The 26,223-nt window shown below is 34.4% G+C and overlaps 2 protein-coding genes across 9 annotated transcripts in view; both read left to right on the forward strand.

Moving 5' to 3' along the window:
- Positions 1–4,054: 4,054 nt before the first annotated feature.
- Positions 4,055–8,643, forward strand: LOC143229252 (uncharacterized). 6 transcript variants are annotated; one of them, XM_076461349.1, is made up of 4 exons: positions 4,085–4,219; positions 5,331–5,499; positions 6,620–6,756; positions 7,232–8,643. In XM_076461349.1, exon 4 carries the CDS (start codon positions 7,367–7,369, stop codon positions 8,027–8,029), a length of 663 nt encoding a protein of 220 aa, XP_076317464.1. In that variant the 5' UTR covers positions 4,085–4,219; positions 5,331–5,499; positions 6,620–6,756; positions 7,232–7,366; the 3' UTR covers positions 8,030–8,643. The 6 variants fall into 6 exon arrangements, with proteins under 6 accessions (XP_076317462.1, XP_076317463.1, XP_076317464.1 ...); XM_076461351.1 differs by lacking the exon at positions 6,620–6,756; XM_076461350.1 differs by lacking the exon at positions 5,331–5,499 and having other exon boundaries at positions 4,088–4,225.
- Positions 8,644–20,499: 11,856 nt separating this feature from the next.
- LOC143229253 (proto-oncogene tyrosine-protein kinase ROS-like) overlaps positions 20,500–26,223 on the forward strand; it is a 91,206-nt gene continuing 85,482 nt past the window's right edge. For 2 of the 3 annotated variants that reach the window (XM_076461353.1, XM_076461356.1), the window contains exon 1: positions 20,501–20,725. In XM_076461353.1, the coding sequence (XP_076317468.1) occupies positions 20,612–20,725 (114 nt within the window). In that variant the 5' untranslated portion in view covers positions 20,501–20,611. Of the gene's footprint in view, positions 20,726–26,223 lie in introns of all 3 variants that reach the window. The other variant, XM_076461354.1, reaches the window with a different exon arrangement.

The following is a 26,223-nucleotide window of genomic DNA, read 5'->3' on the forward strand; positions in this document are numbered from 1 at the left end:
TTTCCAACTCCTCACAGTGTTATACGAAAATTTATGGTATTATCCGAGATACATACTCTTTGATCACAGCATATATACAGTTTAATTAAATTTGACATTAAAACATAATGTTTGCTTTCACAAAGTTATCTACTTATTCTTGAACTTAGTGCTTTCATTCAAAAACATAAATATTAAAGTCTCATTTTCATTAAGTAAAGCAGTTTCGCTTTCAGGATAAAAACTTTCGTTTTACTAGGAAAAATATTTAAGTCTATCTAAAGTTCCTTTCTTTCCACGGCCCGGCATGGCCATTTGGTTAAGGCACTCGACTCGTTATGTGAGGATCGCAGATTCGAATTCCCTTCGCACCAAACATTCTCGCTCTTTCAGCCGTGGGGGCGTTATAATGTGGCTGTCAATTTCACTATTTGTTGGTAAAAGAATAGCCTAAGAGTTACCTGTGGGTGATGATGACGAGCTGCTTTCCCTCTAGTCTTACCCTGCTAAATTAGGGACAGCTAGCGCAGATAGCACTTGTGTACCTTCGCGCGTAATTAAAAACAAAACAACTTTTTCTTATAATTATACCACTATTTTCATTTTGTATTTCTAAGAGTAAAGTCTATTTTGTGTCGCCAATCAAATTCTACTAAAATGCACTATTTTTCATTAATTAAAACAACTGTTTCAAATCAGACATTTTTTAAAGCAAATATGTTTTAATTTAATTTCTAATGAATACTTATCAATCTATTCTATTATAGCTAGAAATTTTCCCAAAGGTTTTCATTTAGACTCCAAATTTCCTTCGTGTTTCCACTTTTTCCCTTGTGATCCTACAAGATGTTCATACTTCATTGATACCTTTTCAAACCTACATTATTTACTGATTGTTCCTTTGTGTTTAAAAATCTTAGTTTATGATGGTTAACACTGCTAGCTCCAGGATTTTTAGAAGAGGAGGACATAACATAGCAACGCTTGGAATTAAGGAGCCCACTTCAAGTGACAAAAGATAATGGAAAGAAACTATACAGACAACTTTAGTGTTTTTGGTGAATGAGAATACACTGGCTATGTTCTATGTTGAACCAGTCAGTGCTTAATAAATAATTTAATTTTACAATTCATTAACAAGCCCTTTCATTGAACCACCAAGATATGGTTGTCAAGACATTAGTCATAGCAGTGAAAACCAGTTTAATATCTGATGACCAGAACAGTGAGAGAGTTTCTTAGATAAATATGTTATAATCGTGGATACAGTTTAAATTATATTTAGGTATTACTATTAAATTTTAGTTAATTATGTATTAGTTATGTTTTAAACGGCACAATTAAAAGGTTTAAACATGTTTTAAATGTATACTACAATTTGTATACATTCTCTAGGATTACGACATTACGGGATGAACGAAAATTTGTGAAAAGGTTTTACAAATATATTATAATATGCCTAAAGAATACCATTCATTTATGTGGAGATGAATAACACTATGTAACACAAATTTTGTTCTTGGATAGCATATGTTATTTCTTAATTGCTTATATTGTAAAAGTACAGAAACTGCACATTATTACCTTCAAACTTTGCTTTTGTGACCTGGATTATGAAATTTAAAAATTAACCTATTTTCTATGTAAAAACGGACCAATTTGCACATTTTCATTTACATAAGGTCTGAATAAAACAACATATGAATCAAGATTTATGTGTATTTATACTAAAGCTATACAAAAATGAACAAAAATGTTTAGAAGTGAGTAATTTTCGAGATTTGCGACAAATGTAAATCACTTTCACGTATCAGCCTCCAAATGCAGTCTCCCATCATGTTTTCATTATACGCTCCCAGGTCACAAAAGCAAAGTTTGAAGAGAAAAATAAGTCTTTTACATTTACTTTAGGCATAAGCAATTAGAAAATCACACTTTCTGCCCATGAACAAGAAAAAGTAAAAAATTTGTTACATAGTGTAATAGTAGCAAAGGACAAGAAAGGTTTGTTTTGTTTTGAATTTCACGCGAAGTTACACGGGGCTATCTGCGCTAGCCACCCCTAATTTAGCAGTGTAAGACTAGAGGGAAGGCAGCTAGTCATCACCACCTACAGCCAACTCTTGGGCTACTCTTTTACCAACGAATAGTGGGATTGACCGTAACATTATAAAGACCCCACGGCTAAAAGGACCAGCATGTTTGGTGCGACGGGGATGCGAACCTGCAACCCTCAGATTAACCCACCTGTCCATGCCGGGCCTGACAAGAAAGGAAAATAAAATATTAATAGTTAGGTATATGTGAAAAAACCAGAAATTATGAATTTAACAGAAAATCTTTAAAATTATTGTACGGAAAATTAAAAATTATATACTTTCTAAATTTTCTAGTTTAGTCATTTTATTTCATTAAATAGTTAGTGTTAATGATTTGATATATAAGAAGAAAAATGTAGGTGCATTTACCTGTAAAAGTTTTGATATTCATTTAAATTATTCTAAAGATTATGCATATAAAATATGAAACTATAAGACAAAGAGAAGTATTTTTATACTTAAAATAAAAATCACCTTGCAAGTTACTATGGGTGAATAACATTTTTTATTGGAAAAAACGTAATTAGAATATTGTAATCCTTTGTACACAAAAAAAACATATAAACTTTAACAAAATCTTGCCGGTTTTTGTGAGGAATGCACAGTTACCGTATTTTTGTTGCATAAATGTTCTTCTCCAGTGAAGCGGATGGCAATCACATCCGCCTATGCTGACAGTTTTTTAAGTGTGTATTATTACATCATAAAATCTTGTAGTTTGTAGAAACTTCTAGTCCTTAGTCGGTCAATATATATATATAGGTGGCTAAGTTAATGCAAGTAAGTTACGTAAACATGAAATTCGACTGTAAGTTTAGCCGTAATAGTCGATTTCTAAAGTGAGTTTCACAGCATGTATTATAATAACATAGATACAGAAGTATATTTTTTCTTGTCAAAGGCTGTTCTAAGATAATTTAAACCGCTTGTGTGAAATTTGACGAAAAAGAGACAATTGTTTAAAGCTTTGGAAACAACTATGATGACCAACAGTGTAACGAATGTTTTATACTATGATATACTTGTTTTGAATATATCATTTTAAAACAAATGAATTATGTATTGTTTGTTTATCGTTAAAATTTATTGCCAACAAAACACAGATACTTACTGTAAAGATTTCTGCCTTAAAATCTGACAAGGGATATATTTTTGGTTTAGCGATATGAAGAACTTTGTTTTTTGTATGTTATTTTTAATGGGTGGGACCAGGAGAGGATTGCACTCTGAAAGAGTTGACCATATCTACAGATCAGTTTTTTCGTTTGTTTGTTTTTGAAACAGAAATAAGTAAAGGGTCGAATGTCTTATGCACACGTCTACCAGTTGAGCTTGTTCGTGTCTTGTTCAACAAAGCTTTTCTTTATAAACATAAAACTATTGTTCAGTCTCTTCAATTAAAACTAAACAAAACAGCACACTTTGCAATACATTTAAAAATGGAGTTATAATTAAAACGGTTGTTACTTCTTATCTATTTTTTTGTTTATTTCTTTATTAAGTACAAAGGTACGCAATAGGTTGTCTGTGCTATGCTCTCCACACGTATCGAAACACGATTTCTTAGTGTTATTAGCCCTCAGTTTTATCACATTGGGAATCAATGTACCTAAGTATATTTTACATTAAAAACTCTAAAATATGCTTATTCCAAAGTTAGGTCTTCAGAATTCTCTGAATATTTCGCTATATTTTGTTTGTTTGTTTTGTTAATATGTACAAAGCTACACAAAGGCCTGTCTGTCCTCTGTCTACCACAAGTATCGAAACCCGGATTCTAATATTATAAGTCCACTGGAGAGCATGTTATTATGTAAATCAACAAAGTAAAACTTCAGCTCAAAAACGTAGTATCAATAACAAAAAAAAAAATTAAAAGGTTTGGTGAACAGTACTTTTTCTTGAAAAAAAAAAGGTTTATGAATTGAATATAAGTTAAACAATTTACAATTTTCTAGTTTTATGTTTCTATCGTTGACACATTGGCGTCGTAATTAATGTACAGTATGAATCTGAGTGCGCGTTATCCAACGTGATGTATATACTTCGTAGTAATATTCCAAAGTATAAGTAGGAGTAATAGTAGCGGATAAGGGTAGATACTGATTATAAAACTTGTAGCCGCTGACTAATCGAGGAAGGTGGATGTAAGATTTAATATATTACTATAACGTTAACGATAAAAGTAAAATTTCTAGGTCTAATTATTACATTAAGAATATGATTGTATTTTTGTAGTTGTATTTGTAACATGTACTGGTTGTGATTTATTTTTACACTGCTGATAGTACGAGTCTATTATACCGTATTGATTTTTGAACTTTAATTTAGTTAGGGATGGCATATTATTTTTATTATCAAAGTTTGTAATTCAGAACTTAATCCTAATTGATCACTATCCAAGTGTCTTAAAATCATGTTTATGTTTGAATATGAAATTGTACTATCTAAGTATTTAACTCCTAAGCTGAATGTGTGTTTTTCTTGTAGCAAAGCCACATTGGGCTATCTGCAGAGTTCAATGAATAATGATTTTAGCAATTCGAATTCCAGTTCAAAATTTGTTACAATTATCAACAAACATAATTACGAGTTTTAAATAACAGTTTGCTTTCAGTGTTGTGTGTTGGCCCTATACCTACCACAATTATTTCTAAATTAACTTGTACTTCTTGTGTGTTACAATACAAAAAAATGAGTTGAAATTTACTATTTATTGACAAGTTTGGCAACTCTTGTTATATATCAGTAATTATATATTCACTAATAAGGTTAAATAATTAATGATATTTGTAACAATTTAAATATAGTTATTTAATCATTCCTCATATATTGATTTATTCACTCATTTATAACCATTAGTACAATGTAATTAAAAGTTATACATTGCATCATGATGATAGATTAATTACATAATTCAGTCCAGTTATTGAAGCGGTGCTCTGTTAATAGTAATAGAATATTGAATGTATTTATATAAATCATTAGTTAGGCTTCACTTGGAATACTGTGTACAGTTTTGGTCTCCTTATCTAAGTCAGGATATTTTTTTATTGATAAATATTCAGACCAGAGTTACTACTAGTACTAGAAGGATTCCAGGTTTCATCTTCTACAGATAAGTTAAGATTGTTATCTTGTTTACTTTTGTGAAAATAAAGATAAAACATGATTTTATTGAATATTTGAAGCTTTAAGATTGATAGGATAAAAAGTCTTCAATTTCTTTATGCTGTATGTTGAAAATAATAGAATGAGAAGACAGATTGAAGGTTTGGGAAGAAAAACAAAACTAGCTAGACTCCATATAGGATAGGTTTATTTTATTAACACTGTAATAGGGTTATCAAATGAGTTTCTGGCAGGCTGACATTGGAGAAGAGTTTAAGGAACTCAACAATTTCCCCCCAAAAAAACAAGGGTAGGTTTAAATTTTTACTTTTCTGAAAGGTGGGTGTGCAAGGAAACCTTGAAGGGCTAAATGGCCCTTTCATATCTGTACATTATGTTTCTTTAACACTAACGTGTGGTAAATCGTAGGAGAATGTCAGACATGAGCAGCAATTTAAAAAAAAATCTTAGATTCAATATATACATCTCATTAAGAAGAAAACACTCTTAAAATGCACTCGGGCTTTATGGTAATTTTGTAAGTTAATAACCATTGTGTACAGTGAAACAATACCACAGCACTCGATACCTTAATATTTTATCATCATGTTTATTGTTAAGTTTATGTGGTACAATACTTGTCACTTAGTTATTATTAAGTTTATGCTGACAACTGTTTGAGATTTCCCTAACTGTTGATCATGATTTATAATAGTAAGTAGAACATTTTGGTTTTCTAGTTATTTATTATTATTATTTATGCTAATGATAAATAAATAAATGATAATGACAAATGGATGTATACACTTTAAGATATAAAAACTTTGAAATGACAATATGGTAAATATGGTCTGTGTATCCTGAAAATTTATACTGCACATGGATATGACTCCTATAAGTCTTGATGGACAGCTGCAAAGTATGTTCACACTTTTCCACATACATATTCTAAATTGTAACAGTTACTTCCCTGATATGATTCTTGAGATTAGTAATTGTAGTTATTTAGACTTAATATATTTCCATAGCCATAAGAACAACAGTAGAGTGATGCTGTCTTGCTGTAAGAAAAATGTAATAATAATATCATAGACTTACAAATGTCGAAATAAAACATTATTTAGGATGCACAGGTGTACAAGACCACTAACTGTTTTCTCTTGGAATTAAAAGATAAGCATGTCTCTTTTATCAAGGAACAGCATACTAAATATTGTTCAACAGAACCTATCCCACCCACAAACATTATCTCTCTAACTATATTGAAGCCTACTTCAGTTACTGAGACATCAAAATATTAACTTTCCTTTAGTTCCCCTCAGGATATAAGAGCTTGATGATTTAATTAATGTATTTAATTATCTATAAAGTACCTATTATGTCAATTACAATCACATATAGTAATCAACTAACTGAAATTTTGGTTTTAGATTATTACTGCCTCCAAGTGGCACAGTGGTATGTCTGCGGATTCGCACTGCTAAAAACCAGGTTTTGATATCCGTGATGGGCAGAGCACAGATAGTCCAGTGTGTAGCTTTGTGCTTAATTCTAAGCAAATAAACAGGTTATTATTAGTTTTGATTATTTCAAACTGTCCAAGTAATTGAAATATTGTCACCACACATTTTCTCCCTGCCTTTGTTATGGTAATGCTACTAAAACTACTGGTCACTAATATTGTATTGTCAACTTGGGAAGGCAACTAGCAAGCAGCACCTGCTGCCAAACATGTTTTGTTGTTGTTGGCTTGTATTTCTGTAGCATAGTATGGTCTCTGTGTTTTGTTGACAAACATTTTGGTTTAAGCCAGAATTGTTTTTATGATGGAATAATATTTGGACAACACGTTCTGCAGGTGTTGGTCTGTGTTTATTTAACCTGTACATTTGGTAAACTTTGTTACAAAGAAGTAACTTGCTTGTTAGCAAGATCTATACATCAACCAGTATTGATACGCAACTTTAGTTCAGAATAATTTTAATAAACGAGAGATTAGAGATAACTAAGATTTTAATAGTTTTACTGTTTTTTTTCTACAGGATTGAAGTTGTCATCTGAACATAAGATTATTTTGTTGAAGATGAGAGCAAAGAATATTGGGTTTGTTATTTTTCCAGTATATTTTTTCTTTCTTGTCTGAAATAATGCCTTGTGAGCCACCACACAAGTAAAAAATGAACATCTTGAAGATGAGACGAAAGAGAGTCGGATTCATGTTATTAATTGTGACAGTTGTGTTTCTCATAATTTATTCAACCCAGAAATCTTATAGAGAAGAAGACTGTACAGTGCCTGAAGGTGTTCAGGAAAAGTTGCATGACTTGACAAAAAAAGTCACTGACGTTTTAAACATTCTAAAGCTTACGAATTTTCTTTGTTATACCAGTCTGTGGGGTGCATTGAAATATAATGGTCCCATGCCATGGCAAAGCAAGTTAGAACTTTGTCTTCTGAATGAAGAAGTCCTAAAAATGGAAGAAGCTTATTTCATCAAGTCTTTTAAACAGCATGGCTTGGTTCTGAGTTATGACAGTGGTAATGGAGTTTATCACGTAACAAACAGTGGTGATGAAAGTTGTGAGGCTTTGCTTATCGTGTTTGAAGAAGATTCTGTTACTCATCAGATTCGTAGAGTGGGGTGGAAGAATCGACTGTTGCCACCAGATTCTTGTGAAGCTCTACACTGTTTTCCACCACATCTGGTGTCTCTTCCTCTTCCCACACACCCCTTCATGAATATGAAGCTCCCTGTGCCACGAGAAGAGATTGAGATCCAAAAATATTTGTTCCCCAACAGTTGGTGGAAAGAAGTTGGACCACCCTTATGTAAAAATTAATTATTATAGTCAGAAATTAACCTTAGACTGAGATTGTAAACTTGGCACTATCAAGAGCAGTAACCAAATGTTTTTACACCATCTGTGTGATTTAAATGATGATTAGCTATATAAAAGGTGGGAATGCCTTTTTCCTTAAATACTTTCAAAGCTAGAAAATAGGTAAATGTTGCTTATTCTTTTTAAAAGAAATTAATAATTTAGAAAGCACATGCTTTACATTGTAATAAGACCTTAAAATGAATAGCATGTTGCATTAGTATTTTAAAGTTTAAAAATAATATGACATTTCATATAGCCTGTTAAAACTAACTTCCATTATTCTAACCTGTACTTGTGAAAAAGTTGCATGTAGGAATTATATAATCATGCCTAATTATAGAACATATTTATTCAGATTTTGTTTTTATAAAAGATGTGTACAGTATAAAATGTTTCTTAAATGTATGGGATAATTAGATAATTTTGGGTGATAATATTCACGGGTACCTCAATAATTGTATGATAAAATTTGTAACATTTCAGTTTGTGAAGTGTCAAAACATTACAGTTTGATTGTAGTGATATACGTATGTTACCCAATAAAACACCCTATTCAATTTTGCACTTGAAAATCCAGTAACTCAATTATAATATTCAAGGGTAATACCTTATTTTTGTTCTTTTTCAGTTTTTTTTTCATTAATCTTGTTTTTTTTATATAAAAATAAATTATTGAAAATAGCTCAATATAAAAATAGTGGTCAACATTTTGGCCAAATGACCTTCAACAAGACCTTGATATAAGTCACTTATTGCATAGTGTGTGTGTATGTGTGTTTTTCATATAGCAAAGCCACATCAGGCAATCTGCTGAGCCCACCGAGGGAATCGAACCCTTGATTTTAGCATTATGAATCCATAGACTTACCGCTGTATTAGCGGGGGGCTGTTGCATAGTTAACCATAGCATTTTTTTCATAAATTTTAACTATTTCTCTATTTTTAAATTCTTTCATACATTTGTTTGTTATTCAGTTATAATCAGATGCTAGAAGAATTGTAAATGAATATTGTGTGTACCTTTTCAATTCAGTTATAATCAGATGCTAGAAGAATTGTAAATGAATATTGTGTGTACCTTTTCAATTCAGTTATAATTCAGTTATAATCAGATGCTAGAAGAATTGTAAATGAATATTGTGTGTACCTTTTCAATTCAGTTATAATTCAGTTATAATCAGATGCTAGAAGAATTGTAAATGAATATTGTGTGTACCTTTTCAATTCAGTTATAATCAGATGCTAGAAGAATTGTAAATGAATATTGTGTGTACCTTTTCAATTTGAAATATACATTTACCAGTAATTTTCTGATATACACTTTCATCAAAGTTCTAATCAATCTGGTGATTGCATATTTTGCTCACAATGAGAAGTATTAGATAACGGAACAAGTTCAAAACTATAATGCATTATAGTTACACAATATACAGAAAAGTGTCTGCTTTTCGCTAGTGCAAAAATATTTTAGCTATCAAAAAATCATTATGATTATTTTTCATAACATGTTAAACATGATTACAAATTGTTCATTCCATCTTTCAAGTTTATGGATTTACAAAGCATATATTAACTCTATTACAACAGGAATTGTTGAGATGTGAAAATGGCTATTCCAACTGTCTTGGTAGTTACTAGAATGCCAAAACAGTTATTTTCAGTCATGAAACGTTAACAATTACTTCTGCCACTACTGTAAAAATTGAGGTGTGAAAGTAATTACATATTCTGTATATTGTTTGGTAACTGCTGAAATGTGAAAAGGTTAAACCTTTCAGGCATACAGAATTAACAGATTTCAACCTTTCTATCACGATGTAAAAATAAAAGTATCTACTTACATTTGTAATGATGATATAAGGATTTTTGTGTGGTTTAGGCTTGTAGCCAGCGAAAAATAATTTATTCTGTTTAGTAATTAATGGGCAAACAATAACTAAAAAAAAAAATTAGTATGCTCCATAAACTTTAATTAACTACGTATAGATGGCACTACCGCTGTGCTGTTGCGTATATTAGTGAAAATAAAATGTTGCATTAGAGGGTTCACCAAAAAATTGCTTAACACTCCTACGAAAAGTGGGGCCTAATAGGCCCCAGAGCAAATTGAAGGGTTATTAATATTAGGCTAATAATTTTGTATTTAAATGAAATTGCCATTTAAATCCATTAATGAATGGATTAACGAGGTTCCCACTGTCCCTATCTACTATCTAGCGAAACCACAACCAGGGGAACGAGCTTGGAGAAATCAGGACTAGAAACGTCTTTTCGTAGGAGTGTTAAAAATATTTAGTAAGAAACTTTGAAACTAGTTTGTTCAGTAAATTAACTATTATATGCGAAAAACGCTGTCAAAGATTCAAAATAGTTACTAATATATTCTCTAGAAATAGCTAAGTGAAGAAAGTAGCATCGGAAAAACTATTTTTATTTTTAGATTTAAATATTTTGTGAAAAAGGTTTTAAAGCATGAAATGTTTATTTTTATTAATGATACAAAAAAATAAAAACGTACCACGAATTATTTTTAAATCACTTCATGGCATGGTGGTTAGGGCCCTTTCTTTGAAATCTTTTTATCAAGCCATCGATTCGTATCACGGAACTTATTCGATTTTCAGCCTTTGTTGCGTTTTATGTGACGGTCAGTCCCATTATCCGGTGGATTCCAGAGAAGGTTCTGTTCTTTTAGATTACCTCTTCTGAGATCTAAACATCCACCCACGTGTTTGCCGTGTGTGGCAACCCGTGAAGGAGAGGAGAGGATACTGGTGGTTGAAGGGGTTCAACCCTAACGTACCATTTTGGCTTTGAGTTCCTCTAGACGGGCGGCCTTGAGGTGGCCCCCTTGGGTCAGTCGGCTGGTCCACTTGGGCTAGAGTCAACCAAGTACCATTGTTGAATGCTCTCAACAGGTGTTATGGACATTGTATCTGATGCTGGTGTTTGGGTATAGTGCTCACGAAACCCTGGCCTTGCTGCAGTGTCCTTGTTTGATATTGTTGTGAGTTCCCTCGTAGGGCTCCATGATGGGTGGAGTCAGTTGGCACCGAAACATTTTATTTATTATGGATACCCCAAATAAAAATTTAAATAGTAAAGAAATAGTAAATATTCTTAGCAGCAATCTACAACATATGTACCTCATTTTCATATATTACATTATCTTTCAGACAAATCTTTAGGGCAAATGTCTCCTTTTTTATTCATAGGGGACTAGATAGACTAGCTGGCTCTCCAAAGTCCGTCAAAAAGCTTTGCTCTGGTGGGATATTGGTGGAATCACAGTGAACTCCTCTTAGATTTGAGGGCGATTGGGGATATACCCATTGAGGTTGCTCCCAATCCTACTTTAAATTCGTCACGGTGAGTTATTATTGAGAGTGATTTGAAAAACATCCCCGAATCGAAGATTCTCGCTGGTTTCTCAGCGCAAGGAGTTTCTACAATAAGGCTTTTCTCCACTTGCAAAGATAGAATTACGATGACGACCAATGTCCTCATTTTGACATTTACATTACCGTGTTCAACTGCCATCATCAAGGTAGGTTATTTTAATTGCAAGATACGGCCATATGTTCAAAACCCTCGTAGATGTTTCCTATGCCAGCAGTTCGGTTACTCGAATACATCTTGTCGTGGTTCCTTGACGTGTGCTCGTTACGGTGGCATGAACCACGATGCGTTAATTGTAACAGCTCTTACTTATCTTATTTTTGTGTTTGCCCAAAGTGGTTGGAAAAAAAAAAAAAAGAGGTGCAGCGTTTGAAAACGATTCAAAACATTACTTACACTGAGGCTCGAAAGTTACTGTTCACTGCTTCACCTCGGACGTATGCTGCTGCACTTCGTTCCACTACTACAGTGGGAGTGCAGATGGATCTCTCTGTGACTCTTAAAGAATCATTCTCAAACCACATGAAAAGTCTTTTGACCTCCATGTTTAAGAAAGTTGATGAATCAAAGTCAACACCCATCTTTGTCCCTAACATTCATTACATCAAACCCCAAAATCCACTTCCTTTGGTTCCGGGTAGAGGCATTTCCTCAGGTACATCTTTTTCTCTCATCCCAAGATGAAAAACGATTATTCGTTTACGTCTTCAGTCGCTGGAATCCTCTTCCAACGAGAGAGGCCTGTCCAATCGACCCAGGGCAAGATTCATGAAGGTCGATAGACCTCCCTCGAATAAAGAAAAAAGGCGTGGTCGAAAACAGATGGGCTTTCCACCCAATTCACCTACACATAAATAAAAATGACCACTTTGATACAATGGAACTGTAGAGGTTCACGTTATCATTTGGATGACATCAAAACACTGATTCCTTCTTACCATTCTATATGTCTTTCCTTACAGGAAACATTTCTGAAACTGGCCGATGCAGTCATCTTCAGCAGTTTTCTTTGTACAGAAATGATAGGTCGTGTGATGGATGAGTGCATGGAATGGTGGCACTGTTGGTTGATCAGTATGTGCTCACCATGTCTTTGCCACTCGACACACCCTTGGAGGCCGTAGCCATCCATGTTTCCTTGGGTTGTACCATCACTGTTTGTTCTCTCTACTTGTTGCCTGGAGAGGCCTATGGTCAATCAGACCTTGATGCTCTCATTGAACAGTTGTCATTTCCATTTTTAATTCTGGGGGGACTTAATGGACATTGTCTCCTCTGGAAAAGTGCTGATATTGATAGGAAGGGTCACTCTGTAGAATGTATGCTCTCTGATCACAACCTTTCTCTTTTCAATACTGGTTATTATACTTATTTTCATGCACCTAGTCAGTCCTTTACTAGTGTTGATCTCTCAATTTTCTCCCCTTTACTATTTTCCCACTTTTAATGGAAGGTTGACAATAACCCACGAGGCAGTGATCATTTTCCTATAATTTTGAGAGAGACTGGCCGTGGTCGATGCCACCCCAGCCGCGTGCCCCAGTGGAAGCTGAATCAAGCAAACATTTCTGAAACTGGCCGATGCAGTCATCTTCAGCAGTTTTCTTTGTACAGAAATGATAGGTCGTGTGATGGATGAGTGCATGGAGAGGCACTGTTGGTTGATCAGCATGTGCCCACCATGTCTTTGTCACTTGACAGATCTTTGGAGGCCATAGCCATCCGTGTTTCCATGGGTTGTATCAACACTGTTTGCTCTCTCTATTTATAATCTCATATTACAACCTTTTTATTTTCAGTACTGGTTCTTGTACTTATGTTCATGCACCTAGTTAGTTCTTTACTACTATTGATCTCTCAATTTGCTCCCCTTTATTATTCTCCCACTTTTTATGGAGGGTTGACAATAACTCACGAGGTAGTGATAATTTTTCTATCATTTTAAGAGAGACTGGTCGTGGTTGATGTCACACGACCCGCGTGTAGCGGTGGAGGCTGGATTAAGCCAACTCGCCCTCTTTCACTGCTCTCGCAGAACTTGATCCTGCCATTGTCTGTAATCAATTAATAGACGACTGCGTGGTAGCAGTGATTTACTGTATTATACGCGTTTTCCACGATATCCTCGTCCGTGGTAGAATCCTGTCTGCCACATGGCACGGAAGGCTCAAAAATGGGCTTAGAATATTTTTCATAGGTATCCCACACTCTCGAACCGTCAAAGCCAGAAGGAGTTTTGGATTAGGTTCATAACTAGCATCTCTTCTACCACCAGTTACAAAGTCATATGGGACAAGATTCGAAAGGCCATTGGGCACTATAATTCTGTCCCTTTTTGATCTTGCTCTCTGATTGCCAGGAAGTAGCTGATATTGTAGGTTAAAGCTTTTGCCGGGTATGTAGTATATACTGAATCGGGAGTGATGGTGACACTGTTCACCTTACAAATGTTTTATTTTTTTAAAGGCCATCGACCTTTTTAACATTATTTGAGGTTTTTATTCATAATTAGACCTTCTTTTTGATATGATTCCTTTTTACGGATTAAAGTACAACTAGTTCGATATGAAATTAGAAAATGGCCGTAATGTCAAATAACTCGAAACTAGGACTGGAAAGGTCAACTTCAGGTGGTTAACGCTGCTGTTTGACTATACCCGTTAGTCATCTTGGCGAGTTATGACAATTACAATTATGCTACAGAAAGTCCTTGCATTACTGTAGTTTTTTCTCTTACAGCTTTAGACTAGATGTAAAAATTGGATTTAATGCTATTTATGTTTTTAATTAAAAAATTAAACTTTGTTTTGTTTTATCTTGATTCATTTTTTGGAATTTTAATAATTTTACTTTACTTTTAACTTTTTCACTGGATGTTTGGCGCAGATAGCCTAGTTGCTTTGGGCCATAAAACGCCAAACCAATCAACCAACCAACCCACCCAAGAACTGGTGGTAGGTAAGTAGTGTTTATTAGTTGTTTTCACTTCCGTCTATCGCTAAAAAGCAAACGAAATGAATACTTATTTAATTGAAATACCTCTGGTGGTAAATTAGCTGACAATACTTGCATTAGAGCAACATTTTATAGCGTATTTAGATAGAGTTGCTTTCGACCTAATCATAGCAGAAATATATTTCATTTTCAGCAAACGTTAAATATAATGCAATTGTCACAGGTATTTGTTTTGCTCATATTTTACACAAGGCGCACGCTCTAAGAGACGCCAAAATCGACATTGCAATTAGCAGTTCTTGTCACTGTGGCTGGAGAACCTAATACCAAGTTCACATAAGCTAGAATTTTGCCTAAGGCCGCCTATAATTTTACACACCGCTTTGCGAAACCTTAACGCGGAACGTAACGTTCCAGAACTTATTCCTCACTGTTTAGAGAGATCTCCTTGAAACATACTTACAGTATCAATAGAATGCAATAGAGAAACCATGTAGCTCGTGTTACCACTTGACCAAAGTAACCAGTTAGAACAAGTCTTCACTAAAGTAACATAACCCGGACCTCTATTGAAATACAATATTTCTCTCTTATTTCAAAATACAGGAGAGTCTCTTCTACGTATTATGACTGAAAGCCGTTCTGAGAAGCAATAAAGAAGTTGGCAGAACGCATAAACGTCCAGGAAAGAATATGAATAGAAAAAATGATTAAAACCAAACCAAACCAAACCTAGCATGCTAATATATATCAGTAGAAGTCGATATTTTTTTATGTACAATAATATCAAACTGTATTAAAATGTTTGTTTTGAATTTCGCGCAAAGCTGCACGAGAGCTACGTACGCAAGCATATCTCGTATATTTCGGAGAGTAAAACTAGAAGGAAGGCAGCTAGTCATCATCACCCACCGTCAGTTCTGGGGCTACTCTTTCACCAGCTTGACTGTCACATTATAACGTTCCCATGACTGAAAGGGAAAACATGTTTGATGTGACGGGGATTCGAACCTACGACCCTCAAATTACCAGTTGAGCGCCCCAACTACCTGGTCATGCCGAGCATTGTAAAGATGTATTAATACTGATAGAACGTCCGGGAAGGAAATGAAACTCTTGATACTGGTGGAAAGGAACAAGAATGAGAACGTTAATAAATATAAGCAGGAATCAGTAGTTGATGACTGACAATAACAAACTAAGTCAGGATGTATTAATACTGATAGAACGTCCGGGAAGGAAATGAAAATCTTGATACTGGTGGAAAGGAACAAGGATGAGAACGTTAATAAATATAAGCAGGAATCAGTAGTTTATGATGTACAATAACAAACTATGTCAGGATGTATTAATACTGATAGAACTCCCTAAAAGAAATGAGGAAATAGACACGGATAGATGAGAAGAAAGACGAACGTGTTAATAGATGTAAGCAGGAATATGTACTGTTTTATATAGAATAACACCAGGCTGTGTTAAGATATATTAATAGTGATATAACACCCAGGAAATAATATAGATGAATGACGATCGTGTAAACAGACATTAATAAGAATCTATATCTAAGCTGCTTGTTTTAGAGTTTTGAACAGTTTGTTTGCTGAATAACCCAGAACGGTAATTTAGTAGCATTTATGGTCAGTATTACTTAAATCAGGCCCAGCATGGCTAAGCGTGTTAAGGCGTGCGACTCGTAATCTGAGGGTTGCGGGCTCGAATCCCCGTCGCACCAAACATCCTCGCCCTTTCGGCCGTGGGGGAGTTATAATGTTATAGTCAATCCCACTATTCGTTGGTAAAAGAGTAGCCCAAGAATTGGCAGTGAGTGGTGATGACTAGCTAGCTGCCTTCCCTCTAGTCTTACACTGCTAAATTAAGGAGAGCTAGCGCAGATAGCTCTAGAGTAGCTTTGCACGAAATTCAAAACAAACCAAACCCTCTAGTCTCATACTGCTAAATTGGGTATGGCTAGCGCAGATAGCCCTCGTGTAGCTTTGCACGAAATTAACAAAACAAACAAACATTTATTTCAAGTTGCAGGCACTTTTTCAGTTCACTAAGCCTAGTTCGTATGTGCGTTCTAAAAATATTCAACGTAGCCACGAAACATATCTAACGACCCTTTGTAGCACATGCTGCATGTAGAATATCTATAGTTTTTGTTTTATCATCAGATATATATAACTGAGGGTGAATGCGTAAACATTTTTTAATTCAAACAATGTAAGTTTAACAGCAATCATATATATTAAAGCAATAACTTGAACATAGATTTATCTCAAAAGTTAAAATTATAACAAAACTTCTTCAAAACAACTTTTACAGTTTGCTTTCCATCTAACAACAAATAAAGATTTTCGGGTGACCACACCCTATATATCATTGACCATGATAAAAACACAGTTGTTTGACAAACAATCCAACAACTTTCATACTTTGACCTTGAATCCCTTAAGATTATTGTATAGAGCGTCCGCCTGCCAAGATTGTTTGAGTCTAACTCAGTAGCGTGGGAATAATTAACCTACAAGCTTTATAAAATGGAAGTAGGGTTAAATCCAACTTTGACCTCATTAGGACATTCCCCATAGTGTTTAGATAGATATTTTGGTTGAGGTTGGTCCAGTAGGTTCGGGGGAATTAGGGTACAAATAAATGCATATATCGTCTTGCATATATTGATATGTTGAGCACTTTAATCTCATGTTACAGAGAACAAAAATATATGCAGTTATTTTACAACTACCTGAAAATAAATAGTCCCTCGTACTCAGCCACCAGTCTAACGTTAAGACCACCTGTTAGGTACACTTGAATTGTTATCATTTTTCTTCAATGTGTCAAATCATCGCATTTGAACATGAGCACTATCAATAGCTGCAAAATAGTCTTTATCTCGAATATTATTTGAATAAATTGGCAAAAGCATGTTACAGATCTTGCATATATTGATCGGCCTTATGTGTAAAAACAAGAGCTTTTTTAATTTATGTGGTGGTTCGCTTTTTTTACATCTACGCAACAGTTGATATTAAAATCAAACAGGAATAAGTTTCTACATTTAAATCATTTATAACAACAATTCACTTCAAATTACATGTCGTGTAGATTTTCTCACGAAGGGCATATCTGTAGTCATTGTTTTCATATGAACTGATAAGAGGCTATTCTCATTTCTATAAACGTTCGTAAAATTCTCGAAATATACAGGGTGGCCCGTAAGTTCCTACACACTCATTTATCTTATGTATCCAGTATATCTGTGTGCTGTCCCTCATTCTCACTGCATAATATTATGCGACGCCATGTTCTGTGAGACATTTTCTCAACACAGCAGAGGTTATTGTTCCAAATGCCGTGGTAACAGTTGCCTTCAACTCATCATTAGTATTATAACGTTGTTTAGACACAACATATGGATGGGTAGGGACTTACGGGCCACCCTGTATATATATAATGTCGGCCATTATTTAACAAAATTTTCTGTGTGTACATTTGTGTCTGGCTTTAGCGCTGGATCAATTGTCATCAATTCTACCCTACACCCCTAATTCCTCCTTCTTCTAAGGGAGTTACTACATTCGTATTAATCCCACTCTTGCACCCCTACGTATTCAACGAGTACATCGGTGTTAACTTCACACAAGAATGTTTTATGAAAATAATCTTTAAAAAATTATGTTACTAGTGTACAAATATATCAGTAAATCGTTTTACCCCACCACGGATACAACAGTGGAATTTCAACTGATTGCTTCTTTGGGAAACCAACGAACCTACAATCAATCTCTGTTATTTGCTATGAAGACTGTTTATGTTGAATCGAAACATACAAAACATAAAATTCTAAAATCAATCGATAATTAAGTACATATATGTAGATATATGAACTTGTAGACCAACCGAATGAACCTGAATTGTTCTGTACAGGACTGCTATTAACTAAAAACGTACACGGGACGTTACCTGTTTCCAGGTATTGCTATATGTAAAACTGTCCGGTTCCGTCCATTCATAGTGTAGACAACTAACTTCCCGTCACACTGCCAGGATGTTGGGGCCTCATGGCTGAGTGGCCACTGACAACTGTTGAACTGATAGCGGATATTGGCAAGCAGGAAGTCAATCCATAACCTGAAAACGTCACTTCAATCTGTTTCTTCCGCAAGTTATTGTTGGCTAGCAGAATCAAAGCTGATTGTTGGGCTGGTTCAATTCTGTGTAAATTTTATTTGGATGGAAGTTGGAATAATAAAAAACTTAAATAATTATTATTAGTTGTCTTTATTCTATTTTGTAGCCGAGTAAAGCTATTAAATTATATATATATATATATAATCATCCATAATAAAAAAAAAAAAAATTATCTTACTGACACGACGAAATTATCAGTGGATTTCCATTCAGGTTTTCCAGTTGCATAGCATAGCACAATATTGTTTACACATAAAAACTGAATTGCTTCATTTTACTCATTTTAAAGATCAGAATGGAAGTTTAGTTATGAAACTACAAGACATTTTCAAGTATTTAATGCTTGACAATTCAGAAAATATGTGTTGATGCAGCTTAGAATCTTGGATGTTGTGGAATGAAACAGAGGGAATAGAGATGTTTTTATGGAATAACCTTGTACGGAGCCCTATATTGTTCCATTCTTTCATAGCTTAGCATAGTCTTATACTGGTCTGTTATTTATTGTATATAGTCGTGTATTGTTCTAGTCTGTCATGACTCTACAGCTGTGTATTGTTTTGGTCTTCCATGACCTGTATATAACCGTGTATTGTTTTAGTCTTTCACGATCTGTATGTAAGTCATTTATTGTTCTAGTCTTACAAGACTTGTATACAGTGGTGTATTGTTCTCGTCTTTCATGACTATATAGTCATGTATTGTTCTATTTCTTCGTGACTACATACACTCATGTATTGTTTGTCTTTCTTGACTCTATATTCATGTATTGTTTTAGTCTTCCATGACCTGTATAGTGATGTATTGATTTAGTCTTTCATGATCTGTGTACGAGTCGGGTATTATTTTAGTGTTCCGTGACCTGTATACAATCATATACTAGTCTTTCATGACTAGCACTTAGATCTGCATAGATCTAGCTCTTCTTCAATTGTACAAGTTTATTCCACTTTTTCAAATCGCTTTTCACAGTCCTGTTTTTCCGGTTCTTCATGACTTGTTTACATTCTGATATTGTTTCAGCCTTTCATTACTTTTGTAAAAATACATATTTGTTCTTCTGTTTTGTTCTTGTCACCCATTAACTGTACATAGTTCTGTACTATTTCATTTGTTCATGAAACATACACAGTTCGTTTTACTCTTTTCTGATCGTTGTAAATTTATGTTTTATTATAGTAATGTTTGTTTACAAAGTTTTATTGTAGCCCATTATGATGTGTACACAGCTCTTTAGTGTTTTAGTCCATACTGATCTTTATGTAATTCAACATTTCTCTGATCTGTACACAGTCTATTATAGTCTGTTGTAATATTTCCATAATTCTGAAATTCTCTGACCTTAACACAGTTTCGTATTATTGTAATATTTTTATGGTTTTTCCTTTGATTTGTAATCTTTCTCGTGTATATTTAAAGCCATTTAACAAAAATAACACGAAATGTTTTTCGCAGACGAAAGAACGAACACAAAATTGGTCTATTTGTCTCACACCAACATGGACTTCGTCTTCCTTAGATCTACTCTAGAACTTTCATTTTCTTTAGTATATGTAATCGCGATTTATTTGAAATAGTGACAACTCCACAAATTGCAAATTTATTTAGTGCCAAAAATCTCTATTTTATTGTCATGTATGTTAAAAAGATAAACATATAAACAACTAGCTTATATTGCAAATGAGCTCATACGTACACATAAAATGATTGAACAGTTCAATGACTATATATGTCTTCAGAACAATTTATGTAAAATAAGTTTTCTTTTACACATGCGTGTGTACAAGCTTAGCGTCTCTTTCAAATTGTTCGGCAGAATAAAGCTGGTATAATTACTACACTTTCGAATGTGTGGTTCGGCAATTGACATCTACTGTACCACACATCTCGCGGGGATTTCTCCAGCCAATAAGGGTGACCCGTCGGGAGGACGGCGTCTAGCCCTGTCCCGAATCAGTTCAGACCCACCATGGCGTGAAGACAGTGCACACCATGAAGCGAAGCTTAGGAATTTTGTACTTTTTTGTGGTTTTGTTATGGCTCTCTCTCTGTTGTTTTAGCGTACACGTATTAGATGCGTGCTATCGAGAGTGCGATTCGAGACTGGTAAGTGAGATTCTTTTAAAAATAAACATTGCTATACTCATACGTATTAAAATATATAATTTTCGTTGATGAAAATCTTATGTTCAATAGAGATGAGTGACGGGCTACAGAGCCGGTACGGTGTTGCTGAGTGCCTTAAAAGGTGTTATATAGTAATATACATTTCACAGGTGTCTAGCTAAGAGTAAACAGAGGTATTTGTAGCTAAAAAAAACTCACGTGAACAATCGCGTTGAGAGCTTTAAATATTTAGCCCAATAATCACGTAATGGAAACTTTCAGTGGATTCCGAAACAATTGTAATAGGTAGTGCTTTAGTGAAGTAATAAATTATTTCTTCATCAATGTTTGGGAAACAAAAAAATCAAACCCATTTTTTTGATCTTACGTTTTTTAGTTTTTCTTGGTATAAAACAATAGTTAATTTTGTTAAATCTGGGTATGCTTTAATGTGTCTAGGTGTGTCACAACAAAAACGAAAAATACGTAATTCACGAAGCGGATAGGAATGTGAACAATTGGATGGCAGAAAGCATAGTTTAAGAGCTGAAACGTTTCGTCTTTATTATATTAATTTACAAATATGTAAAATGTAGATAAAAGCTAATAGTTTAGCTCAAAAATAACAGTAATTACAAGTCTAGATGAGGTTGCGCTTCATGCAATTATTTTATTCGCCCTTTATTTTAATATGTAAATTGGCAAGTGATGAATTTGAAAGTTTTATCGTAATAAGCACTTAATATTATTATTTTTCATTCAACATAACAAAACCTTAGTGTTACAACCCAACTTTCTTGTCTTGAGTTTGATAACGCCTAACTAACCGTCTCTTAGAAACATTACGTAGGTTTCTCAGACTATAGCAATCTCATAGGTATAGGATACCAAGTCATTTACTATTTCATAATTTGTAACCATCCGAAAAATATATAATTTAAGTGCAACTTGAACTATACTATGATTGTAACCGTCTGACATTAATATAAGATACAGGATTGGAAAATGTTCTATCCTGTAGGTAGATAAAGTGAACAACGAATACTTGTAGCGGTAATAACGGTGTATGAGGAAATAAATGTAAAAATAATTATTTGTTTAAAACGCCAAAATATTAGAAAGCTGATAAGCTTAACAATTGTTATGTCTAAGACAAGGTAACTGCAGATGTATTTTTGTTTGTTTTTTCCCACACTGGTGATTTCGAATTGCAATGAACAGATTAAGAGGATTGGGGGGAGGGACAAAAAATTTGTTTTTATAACAATAAAAAACGTTGTTTACCAGGAACTGAAGGTAATACATTTTCGTTTATTGAACAATAATAAAGCAGTATTTTTAGGTCATTAGGATATTAATGGAACCTTTGTTCGTCGAAAAATAAATGGATTACGTAAGTGGTATTCATTATGAACTGAAAGTAATAATATATACTTTTCTCGTGAAATGATATTATAGTGAATATGTTTCATAAAAAATCAAAACATGTAATCATTGTTTATCAAGATAGAAATGTAACAGTTAATATGATAAAAATTAGAATAGATGTTCAACTTATAGAATGTTTCATAATTTAAGGGGAAATGCACGAAACATTAAGTGTAATTTATTAGGAAGTAGATATAACAGCAAGCGTAAATTATTAGGAGATAAATACAATAACATTAGTCTATCAAGAGATAAGGTTTAAGAAATATCACTAATAAGCTTTATTACGGAATAAGTGCTACGAATTTGTTAATTAGAAACGAAAACAAGCTAGTAAAAGTTGGCTGTATTAGGCATTTAGATACTGAGAAACTTTCATTTAAAAATAATTCAGTCTGTTACCCATCTCAGTTTATCTTCACGTGGTGCAAGTTCGTGAATCTTTGGTAAATGGTTTTAAAGTGGTCGAATTGAATAGTTGTGTCCGGAGAAACGTGTATTTAGGTTTTTCACATCTACAGTAAATATGTCGGAACTTCACTATATGAATGAAGCATGTGGGCGGATTCCAAAGTTCTTGGTCAGGTCAAAGTAAGCAAAACTTTCTGTGTACACTGCACTCAAGGTTACATAAACTATCTGATTTCGATACACGTTTTCGTTAAGATTATAAAGATGGTTAGACGCCTACAGACTTGTAGTAACACGTGAATCTTCTGTTTTCCGTGATTTCATTCTAAGCCGGGGCTGAATTTATGCGGTAGCAATATTGCCACATATCTGACGTCATAGATTCATGACAAATCAGTGAACAACAAGTGTCTCACACATGTAGCTCCGTGTTGAACAGTATTTTATTATTTCGTTAAATTTGACTTTTCCTATCTATATATATATATCTTGTATCGGACCCATACAGATTTCTAACTACATGTAAAACCAAAGTCTTGAAATTGTACCCCCCCCCCTCATGAAGTGTTCACATATACATGGGAAAGTTATGTGATTGGGTTGAAATTGCACCAAGAAAACTACGTATGCATGAGAAGTACATGTGATTTGGATGTTACTACGTAACACTGGTATTTCCCACCTACTAAACCCTAAGAACGTCGGCATGCTCACTCGTCGAGAACTTCATTGTTAGGCTTGGCTGCGTGCTACGCCTGGTTGACTGGGAAGTGAAGAGAGAATCGAGAGTGCTGCGGTAGGGCAGGTGGTAAAGAGTATATTGTGGGAGGAGGGGAAGGGGGTTAGTAGTCGTTTTTAGCTCTAGGGCTAAATTTAGTGGACCAACAGGAAAAGAACAGTTTCGGTTGAAGTCTTCATGATAATGTGGAGTTTTTATAGATTCTCACAAAGCCACATAGTTCTTACTATGGCGAAACGAAGAGAGCTACATTTACTCATGATAGCTTTACTGGCATGATAAATCGTGAATAAGAACAGTAAGGATATTGGATATATCACTAACTGGAAATTAAAACAATACACAAAATTTACCATTACAGTTTCCTGTGATGGTAAAAACGTACCTCATAAAGGTAGTAAAACATTTGATATTTTATTATCCAGTTGAATGTCTTCCTATAGCGACAGAAGTAAGCCATGACCGAAAATTGGAGGGAAAATTCACACCTTGTACTTAAATTGTTTAGAGACTGCCATGCTGGTTACAATAAGATTAACTGTCCAGAGATTGCAAGTCATAGTACATTAAACTGTCTGAATATTGCCACGCTGGTCGTAGTAACTAAAAACTGTCCAAAGCCTGTCACTCTGGTCACAATAATTTATAGCTGTCCAAAAACTGTCACGGTGGCCACAGTAACTTAAAACTGTCCAGAGACTGTCACAGTGTTCTAAACTATCCTTTGTCATTGAATAATGGTTTCAGTTTTCTCACAGTTTCACTCGCAAGTTGTTTACTACGAGCCTGTAGGCCACCTGTCTTCTTATCTAACTCTGTACGTTAAACCAAGACTTGTGCTTCACCGGAAGTATCACAGCTTGCTGGCGAGGAAAGCCCCCATGGCAGGAAAGAAGAATGTACCGGAAGGTTTAATAACATGAGTCGCCGGACGACAGGTAAAGTTCTACCCATAGCCTCGGAGAAACCAGATGACTGGTTCAACCTACAAGCAGTGATTTAATATGCGCTGATTAACGTTCTGTCATATATACGACGCACCTACATTCCTAAAATTTTACTGGCGGAAAAAAACAACAAAAAACTTGCCTTTGAAACGGAGGCGTTATAAAGCGTTGGCACACAAGATTTGTGCCCCGAATTCACAGTTGATATCTTGAAAAATAATAATAGAAAACCATGATAAATATACTGAAATGCCGAACATTGCATAGCCCCAAATCTTTTAAGCACTTAGCGACGCCTTAACTTTGGACATTCATAACGGATGACGAAATTTTGTAGGTGTAATCATAAAAGAGTAAAACTGATAAAAGTCAATTAAAGAGAGAGAGTTTGTTTGTTTCATGTTTCTCGCACAAAGCCATACAAAGGACTGTCTGCGCAGAGCCTTTCCTAATTTTGAATTAGGCACTAAATGTAAAGCAGCTAGTCAATAACACTCATCGCCACCTGTTGGGATGCTCTTGTTTGATCGACCGCGGCATTTGACCTTTATATTTAAAGCGCACCCACAACCCTAACGTATAGTTGTTGTACCAATGGGTCGCCAACTCTGAATTCAAAGTGCGAGCACTCTAACCACGCCTCATACAATTAAACAAAGACTATACGATTAGGGCGATTTGGAACTATGTAGTATTTTATTAATTAGCACACAGAATCACGTACAAAAGCTGTAACGTTTTTGAACAAGATCCAAAAACTCGGGCGCTTTCGAATAATTCTTTATTCTCCTGAAGAAGGATAATGAACTATTCGATAACACTCGAGTTTTGGGTCTCGTTTGAAAACTGATCTTAAATTAATTCTTACACAACAAATGTTTAAAGCCTGTCTGAATTTGCTGACAATAAAGTCTTTGTTCTAAATTTTATTTTTATTATAAAATCAACACTGTGTATACAGTGTATTATTATTAAGTCTATCCAAGCGTTTCGTCACCGTCTCCTTGTTCTTTAATCACCGTGTCTCATTTCATCCTTAAAGTACAGAGTCAGTGTTGGTGATTGGGTGAATCATAGTATCAACTAACAGCGAAAAATAAACACCAAACAAAAATACATGCCAGCTTATACAGGGTGTTCGGAAAGTCACTGTGCAGTTTTGTAATCATATTTTATTCAGTCTATTTCAAGCCAGCAACTGATAGCGGTGTTTAGAAACAAAATAAGAAGGATCCAAGCCTGTATTGATGCCAACGGGAGTTACTTTCAACATTGTTTATAATTGTCATTTATATTTACCTCCTGTATTCTATATTGAAACATGTCTGTTAATAAATATATAAGTGCACAGTGACTTTCCGAACACCCTGTACCTAGAAAGCTTTTAAACTCTACGCATATGGAGTTGAGCCGAGATTCCTACGTATTTAAACAACACCTGTCATTGATACCAAGAGGTGTACATTTCATCTGTATAGCTTCATTGTTTGTATTCGATATGTCTTTTTCCCATAGCGTGAGATCACGTAGTTTGTTTATTACACATTCAGTCAAAGACCACCTGCTGTACCTTGTCTTGGTGTCTGTTTGTTCTGCAGCAGTGTATTAATGAAGTGCATGGTGGTTCGGACTTACTTCAGTAAAATGTAAAAGTAATTGAAGCTGAACATTTATACAATATAAGGTTGTAGGTTTTCATGGGAACTTTGGATGAGATTGGGAGAGATGGAACGATCTGTCTTTTCCCAAAATCTTTCCATAGACGTAATTAAAAGCAATAAGCCGTTGTTGCATCTTTAAAAACGTCAGTAACAAACTTGAAAATTTCATGCCACTGTTAACCCCCTGAAAAATTACAAATATTCAAACTATATTAAAAACTCTCAAATCATTGTTAAACCCAAGAAAAATTATAAGTATTAGCACGATTTATAAAATTTCAAATTATTCTTAAACCCGTGAAAAATCGCGAA

The sequence above is a fragment of the Tachypleus tridentatus genome, chromosome 10, assembly GCF_004210375.1.
Source record: "Tachypleus tridentatus isolate NWPU-2018 chromosome 10, ASM421037v1, whole genome shotgun sequence".
Taxonomy (NCBI): Eukaryota; Metazoa; Arthropoda; class Merostomata; order Xiphosura; family Limulidae; genus Tachypleus; species Tachypleus tridentatus.

Bases quoted from the DNA above. Each gene is read 5' to 3' on its own strand.
- LOC143229252 (XM_076461347.1), top strand. From the start codon at position 7,367: ATGAACATCTTGAAGATGAGACGAAAGAGAGTCGGATTCATGTTATTA.